Source organism: Lycium ferocissimum, chromosome 5 (assembly GCF_029784015.1).
Source record: "Lycium ferocissimum isolate CSIRO_LF1 chromosome 5, AGI_CSIRO_Lferr_CH_V1, whole genome shotgun sequence".
In the NCBI taxonomy this organism is placed as follows: domain Eukaryota; kingdom Viridiplantae; phylum Streptophyta; class Magnoliopsida; order Solanales; family Solanaceae; genus Lycium; species Lycium ferocissimum.
Genome location: NC_081346.1, coordinates 71,064,687 through 71,073,357, shown reverse-complemented (window position 1 = coordinate 71,073,357; position 8,671 = coordinate 71,064,687). Strand labels below are relative to the sequence as shown.

Below are 8,671 nucleotides of genomic sequence, written 5' to 3'. Positions count from 1 at the left end.
TTAAGAACCCCCCACTAAGATTAGACAAATAGTAAGAGGCACATGCACACAGATTACAAAAGGAGGCCGATGAAGATTCAATTTTTCTAAAGTTTTGGACTGACCCCATTATTTTTATATATGTTTGACTGAGGTGGACAATACATATACACAGTACTATATGAGAAAGTGTTTTGGTGTGTGATGTTAAAGTTAGGGGTTGACCATAGTCATGTAATTCAGTAATTATTTGTAGGGAAAATGAATATGCCAAAGCAGCTGACCAAGCAACCACGTGATATAGCCGAATTACAAGTTGAGAATTTCAAGGACTCTTATTGATTTGGAGGCATTATATTAATGCAAAAACTACTAGCAAGTTGATGTTGCTTTACATTTAAAAAAAAAATAAATAAGTGTGGAGATCTTTTTTTATTGTCATATCACTTGAAAATAATTGTATGTAACTGTCCATGTAAAAATTGGATTAGTAACTTTAAAAATAAGACATGTTAATCGTTATAACAGGTTAAAATATATTAATAGCATATATAGTAATTATTTTTAGTTCACATCACTTTTGGATGGTAATGAGGATGGCTAACGTTTCTTAATTTTGGGACACGAAAAAGATTTATGTATAATATGTAGACATGCATATATCTGTTTTACTTCACATCAATATTATATCCTAATGGTGATGGAACAACAAACCTCCCAATTAATTCTAGCTATACTTCATTTCCTTTAATTTGTTTCTTAGTAATCTCTTTTTTAAAAAAGGAAAAGGAATACTTTTGAAAGAACTAAATAAGTCCTAATTTACAAAGAAAAAAGGCAAATGGTTCGTGGAATGAATACATCAGTTAAAAAATGAGGGATTCATTTCACGGCTATTTACGTAGGTGAACATATATAACTTGGTTTATGCGATGCAAAAGGTGTAGAGGATAAGTTGAAGAAAAGAACAAAGGCCACATGTAATGTGGATGCTGCTTGGGAAGATATTTATTAGAATATGTCTGCGACTCTTGATCACATAATCTATATATATTTTTTAAAATTTTAACTTCAGCGCTCAAAAATTAGCTAAAGTTTTCTGTTGCTTTAGTTCAAGATGCATGTTTCTTGGGAACACCCAATTGAGTTGTAAATGATAAATACACTCCTTTGAATATATTATGTGCTTAATGAAGTAATAGAACGAAGTAATAGACGGTTTCGATGGAAAAAAACCACATATAACTTTACTTATGTAGAAGCTAGCTCGGTGCAATTTTAAGAAAAAAGTTTGACTATTTTCATTATCTCAGAAATAATTGAACTATCTTTATATTAATGTTTTGACTTTTGTGCAATAACAATTGTATCTTTTTTCATCGGTTTTCATTAAAAAAAATTAATTGATTTTTTAATAGACTTTATTGGTTATTTTAACACAATACACGATTAACTGCGTTTCTTGATATTGTTCTCTTAGAAAAGCGTATTTTTTTTAGTAATGAAATAACCTAAAAATATGAGAATAAAGATGAAAAGACAAGTGAAGTAGTGCTAAATTCCCCTTTCAAATGACATGGCGAGAAAAGGGGGCATGTGCATGGCCAATCAAAGATCTCAACAATTTTGGTCAAATAAGAACATAATAAGATTTTTGATTTGATATGTTTCATGCAAATTTGATGAACTGTTTATTGGTGGAGTATTATTTTTCTTGGTCCACATAATTTGAGATAAAACGGACTGCGAATTATAGTTCTGTAGATATGTTGTATGTTTAGTTGGGACGTGAGGCATTTGGGCCCCTTTTCTTTATCCATAATTACTTTAAATATTTTTGTGATTATTATTCCTCATTTATATCTTACCATACTATTACTATAAATTACTAAAAGATTGCATTATAAATCATTCTTCCATCTCTCATCAATGAGTAGACTTTTTGGCACAAATCATTCCTCATTATTTCCATAATGATTGTCTCACGTAGTTGTACTTTTTTCAATATAACCATTTAATATTTGAAATTGACCTAATCAATTAATTCGAAGTTTTGCGTTGGGTAAATCTGCCCATAGCCTACTTTCTTGATCTCATTTTAACTATCATTATTTTATACAATTTAATCCAAATGTTTTAAAGATATTTTTATGTGTAATAAGTTTTTATATGCAGCGCTTCTTATATAATTCTTAAATATGTTATTCTTAAATACTAAGAAATTAAAGAATTGATATCTAGATTCTCACTGAAAATAACATGCTTTAATCTTCTTACTCCGTCCTTAACTATTATTTATTTTTGAGATGGAGGAAGTATTAGTTTTAACAGTGATCTTCATATTTTTAGGCTATTCTCTCCATTTCATATTATTTGTCACATTTATTTTTCTTCTAATTTGAAATCGTTGAAAGTTGACGTTTTAAATATCATCCTTGAATAAGTAATCAATTAAGGAAAATATAAATTATACATAATGGCAAATAGTATTCTTTTTGAAATGTCACCTTGAAATAAAGCAGTCATAATTATTTTTAAAAATATGTGACAATATTTCAGGACATTCATTAAAGAAAAAGTTAACAAACGATATGATATGGATAATATACATGTCAATTAATATTTGTCACTATTTATAAATTTATAAATTAACATTAGACAGGAAAAAAGGTGGTGGAATCCTTAACCTATAGATATGGTCAAATGGAAAGATTGCAAGAAAAAAATACATAAATACATTTGCCAATAAAAAGCAAAAATATTTTTACTCGCAAGATGTGACATCAATATTGCTTTTTCAGTAGTTAGGCCCATGGCATATCTAAAATGTACGATTTTGGATATCTACTTTAGTAGAAGGAAACAAAAAATATTAGTAGTGCACAAATAATAGGCTTATCCTTCCAAAAAGAATGAGGAAGAAACAGAAAATGACACCACCATTTCCTCAAGGAAGAATAATTCAATTGTCAACTTGTAAAATTTATGTTTATCAAAGAGGCATTATAAAATTTACATTATGCATTCCACCATGAGACAGACTGGTAACACAATTTTATAAGTCAATTTCAAAGCACAGTGAGTTATGAAATAATTTTTCAAATAACTTCAAAAAATTCTTCCAAATACTATGTTTCTTTTTGGGTTAAAAGAGTAAGCTGGATAAGTGTAAGGAAATGTTGAGAGGCAAAAACATTTCCTTTGTTTGATAAGGAAGTAAAATAGGAGGTGAAATAAAACTAAAGGAGTTAGGTATCACTGCAAATGGGTTTTTTCAAAATTAGACACTATTTTCGTGTTAGTTCTGAATTTTAAAATTCTTATTTAAAAAAAATGAATTAACTTTTCTCAGAAATTTGAAATTGATTCTCAAAAAGCTAAAAGAACATAACAAATTGTGAAGCAGGGATTATCTTTTTCCTATTTTTGTACATCAATATTTCTTCTCACATTAATTCGATCAATTTGAAGCTTGTGAATTGTAGTAGATTGTTCGATAATTGACTGAGATGCAATTATTATTAAGAAAGTGTGGTGAAATAGATGAGATTTCTTTCTTTTTTATTAAAGACTTCGAATTTAAACAATGGAAATGAAGAGACTATATTTCATTAGTGAGCCCTATGCGATCACGAATCCAAAGTAATGTGTCATTGACTTTTGAATCTTGGTTAATGTAGGTCCTATGAAACTCAATTTGGAATTAATCAGAACGGTAAGTTTGAATATTGAATAGTTAAAGAAAGATCAACTTTTTTTCATTTTTTACCAGCTGATATTCGCTTTGGAACCCGATTAATCTAAATTCGCATTGAGATATTTCACTAAGGGATGACTTCATTCTCAGAGCTAAAATGTGAGACTTCTGATTAAATATGAAGGTCGAAGGAGTACGTCTAATTCCAAATTCGAGTCAGAAAATTCCATTATGGGAGATAGGCCCTACCAAAAGACAACTCATTCTCAAAGCTCGAAGCCCAAGTCGCTAATTAAAGATGGAGGCATAGGATAAGAGGGATACCTCAGATGACAAACACCTTCCACCCAAAGCGTGAAGGTTGTGGTTCGAGTCACCAAGTGAGCAAAAAGGGAAGCTCCTGAGAGAGGGGTAAAAAACGATAACAAAATAAATGGAGGCATACTTACCACTTTACCCATCTTATGACCTTTGACTTATTTTTGTACTTTTTTAGCATAAAAGTAAGCGCTTAAAATTACTTTTTTCTCTTTGACAAACACCACAAAAAATAAAATAAAAATTAAAAACCAATAAACACTTAAAACAAACTAATCCAAACACCCTCTTATGTTTCATTTGTTTTCATTAAGATTAAGACGTCTGAATCTAAATGCACATATGGATGATTAAGATGGTGTATCTAGATCTGAACACTGAATGATTAAGACTATTTATTTTTCAACATTTGAATGTGCATAATGTTTTAATTTAAACATAATAAATATACAATTCAAATTAAAAGCAACTAAATATTAGAAAATAAATACAAATTTAATAAAATAAAAATATGATTTGATAAAAAAAAGAAACATTTATGTTCGCTAGTAATAGCGGAAATGATTTATAGTGGTGGCGGGGTGGGTGATGGTGGTGTCGTGGGTTTTGGGGTAGGGTGGGGGTGAGTGGTGGTTGGGGGTAAGGTAGGTTGGGGTGGGGTGGGGGTGGGTTGGTGGTAGTGATGGGGGGTAGGTGAGGGTTGGGGTGGTGTTGGTATGTGGGGGGGGGTAGGATTTGGCGTGGGTGGTGGAGTGGAGTTGGTGTTAAAAATTATCCATATAAAATAACTTCTTGATAATATTAAGACGTTGTTTAAATTAAGACATATTTAAAATAAATAAGTGTTTAGATCTTAATATAAGTAAATACATTTATCGGCCTGTCTGAATAAATTCAGACCAGCATAAATTGCAACAAATGAGACCTTAGTTGATGTAGGCGCAAATCTAGTCCGCCAAACAGTTACTTATTGGAGTAGTACTTTTAACAGTGAGAGCCGAACAGTAACTATAAACTTAAAATAAGAGTACTACTCTATCAATAACGGTCCAACAACAAAACTGTAAAAATGGCGACACCCACGTTGTTTCATCATCATCATATTCATCAGCTCCAACTTAACAAATACATACATCTCAAATCTCCCACAAAAAAAAAAAAAAAAAACTCCAATCTTGATCAATGCCCAAATAATACTTCCATTACTCCATGACTTCACACTTCTATGTTTCATTCAACTAAACTTCAAGATTTTCATAATTATGAACACCCTTTTCATCAACTAGTCTCGCTTATCCTTTTGTATTAGTAGTCGCAGTTTTACGCTTTAGTTTTTTGTCCTTTGATTTGTGCTACTGTCTGTTTTTTCTTATACTTCGATTGTCTTATTTATCTGTGTCAGTTAGTGCTCTTTTTTTCAGACTGTTTACATGCCCAAATAATACTTCCATTACTACATGACTTTATACTTGTATGTTCATTCAACTAAACTTCAAGATTTTCATAATTATGAACACCCTTTTCATCAAACTTTCATTTTATCATCTTTTTTCATTTATTTTCATCAAATCTGTATATGGTTTTGGTTCAATGGGACCTATTTCAGCTGCTTTTGGTAAAAATGGTTTCTTTTGTGCTATTGATGCTAGTGGCAAACAAGATGTAATTTGTTGGGGTAATAAAACTAATAATAATCCTTCAAATAATTTACCAAATTACCCTACTGATGTTCCACCAATGGCAGCTTTATCTGGTGGTGATGGTTTTCTTTGTGGCATTTTATCAAACACTTCACAAGCATTTTGTTGGGATTCAAATGGATCAAGGTCTGATCTTGTTCCTGTTGTGTATAAACAATATGCTTATTCTCATATAGCTGCTGGTAAAAATCATGTTTGTGCTATTAGAGGACCTTATTATTCGGAAAATGATTGGGGTAGTGTTGATTGTTGGGATATTATACGAAAAACGAATGGTAATAATGGTAACTTAATGTCAAGGGAAAGTTCATTGTTTTATAATCAGTATAGTAATTCAGCAGTTTTTAAAAAGATTGTTTCTGGTGATGGATTTACTTGTGGGGGTGTTAAAGATGGAGGGATACTTTGTTGGGGTCCAAGTTCTAGTAATCTTGGAATTTTGGGTTTATCTGAAAATATTCATGCTTTAACAGCTGGTATTGATTCAGTTTGCGGGGTTTTAGAAGAGAGTAGTGAGGTGAAATGTTGGGGGGCGAATTCATCGTTTGGTATCCCTCCGGTAGGGGTGCCATTCGTGTCGTTAGCAGCTGGTGTTGAGCATTTTTGTGGGATAAGACAAGATAATCATGGCATTATGTGTTGGGGAAATTATAATTCATCTTTGATCCCAAAAGGATCGGGGTTCTTGGCGATCGCTTCGTCTGATTTTATTACTTGTGGTATTAGAGAAGGTGATTTGGTTCTTGATTGTTGGTACACGAATGTTTCATCACAAGTAGATTATGATCCGCCTTTGCAGCTTTGTAGTCCGGGATTATGTACTCCTAATTCATGTGGTGAAGGAAAATTCTCGTTCAACGCGAGTCTATTGAACGAGCCTGATTTGATAAATTTGTGTGTTAGGAAAGATCTAAAGATTTGTTCACCTTGTGGGGTGAATTGTTCTGAAGGATTTTTTCCTTCTAGTTCTTGTACGGAAAATGCAGATAGGGTTTGTACTCCTTGCTCTCTCTGCCAGAATAGTTCTTGTTCCGATGTTTGCAAGCTCCAAATATCGGCGGAAATGAAGCAGCATCAGCATCAGCGTCAATTACGTCAACTACTCATCATAATTGGGTCTTCCGCTTTAGGGTTCTTGTTATGTTTAGCGGGGTTATGTTTGTTAATCCGCATGATATCCAGCAAAAGTACTAAAGAAGGCGGAAAGAACCAATTCGCCTCATGTATTCGCAAGCCCGAAAAGGAAACTGATCCAAATACGGACCCTCATCCAACCGTGTCCGTAGCACCATGTCCTGGAGAAGCTCAAGTTTTCCGGCTTTCTGAGCTGAAAGACGCCACTAATGGGTTCAAGGAGTTCAACGAGCTAGGTAGGGGAAGTTACGGATTTGTTTATAAAGCTGTGCTTCCGGATGGGAGGCAAGTAGCGGTAAAGAGAGCCAATGCTGCTACGATTATTCACACCAATAGTCGGGAATTTGAAATGGAGCTAGAGATCCTCTGCAGTGTTCGACATAGCAATATCGTTAATTTGTTAGGTTATTGTGCGGAAATGGGGGAAAGGATTCTTGTTTATGAATTAATGCCCCATGGAACCCTAAATGATCACCTACATGGCGGTCTTTCTCCAATGAGCTGGAACCTTAGGTTGAAAATCGCAATGCAAGCTGCTAAAGGGCTCGAGTATCTTCACAAGGAAGTTTCTCCGCCTATTGTTCACCGTGATGTGAAGAGTTCGAACATTCTCTTGGATGCTGATTGGGGAGCTCGAATTGCAGATTTTGGATTGATGGAGAAGGACCTTAATGGAGACGTGCAAACAGATGTCTATAACTTCGGGATCGTGCTGCTGGAAATTCTTAGTGGGAGAAAAGCTTATGACCGTGATTGTACGCCTCCGAATATTGTTGACTGGGCCCTACCTCTGATCAGACAAGGGAAAGCAGCTGTGATCATAGATCGTTACGTTGCTCTTCCGAGAAATGTTGAACCTCTGCTTAAACTTGCTGAAATTGCAGAACAGGCATTGCGGGAAAATCCTGCTGAGCAACCTGATATGTCACAGGTGGCACTTCAGTTAGAGCAGCTAGTGAAGGATGTAATGATCTCATAGCCTTCTTTTCGGAGTCTTACATTATTTTTGGTGGATTGAAACAAAATCAGAGGATAGCATATTGGTGAGTAACGAACGCTCTTCTGCAATTGTACATTTCTACGAGCTGCTTGTAAATTTTTGTGCTTATATTTTTTGTTTGCCACATTCTTGGACAACTTTCAACAATAAGTTTTTTAACTTTTTTTCTTATAGCAATAAAAGATGTTGTGATGCTTCAAATTATCTTTATTAAAATGTCATGTAAGGCGTTTTCCACATTTCTGGATAATGATAGTCTTCTTTGTTCACTGAGTAGATGGGATGATACAGTAAAATTTGGCATGGTGTACCTGCTCTGTTAGTTGGCGGATAAAACTGTGAAATCTGGTCACTTAAATTCCTATTCCCTATGACCATGCAATTTACACCATAGACAATAATAATTCACTTGAGAATACTGATTTTGCAAAATTTTCTTTTATTTCAATAATAATTCTCAGTTGGATGTTGCTGCTTTTAGTGCCAAGTGAAGATATGAGATGATCTTTTACAGGAAAATCCAAAATGCAAACTTTGATGGGTTCAACATCTAGGGTTCTTAGTACTGAACTCATTAGTTTTAAAATTCGGTTCAGAAATACTCCATATTTGTTGAAATTTTAATGGGTTTTCACATAAATATATATATCAATGCTATGTTGCTCGGACTCTCCAAAAATGTTGCCGCGCTCGTGTCGGATCCTCCAAAAATGAACTTCTTTTGGAGGATTGGCAAGCACCAGTCAGCCTTTTTGAAGAGTCCAAACAACATAGTATTTCGTATAAAAAAAGTTACTTGGTTCAGTTGAACCAGTTGATTATAGGCTTCATCCGCCTCTGTTG

At 33.6% G+C, this 8,671-nt stretch overlaps 1 protein-coding gene across 1 annotated transcript; it reads left to right on the top strand.

The window, feature by feature from the left end:
* The first annotated feature begins 5,019 nt into the window (after window positions 1–5,019).
* Window positions 5,020–8,029, top strand: LOC132057286 (serine/threonine-protein kinase-like protein CCR1). The gene has a single exon (XM_059449822.1). The coding sequence runs from the start codon at window positions 5,468–5,470 to the stop codon at window positions 7,805–7,807; it is 2,340 nt and encodes a 779-aa protein (XP_059305805.1). The 5' UTR covers window positions 5,020–5,467; the 3' UTR covers window positions 7,808–8,029.
* The last annotated feature ends 642 nt before the right edge of the window (window positions 8,030–8,671 follow it).

Coding starts and splice junctions, on each gene's coding strand:
- LOC132057286 (XM_059449822.1), top strand. CDS start 5,468: ATGTTCATTCAACTAAACTTCAAGATTTTCATAATTATGAACACCCTT.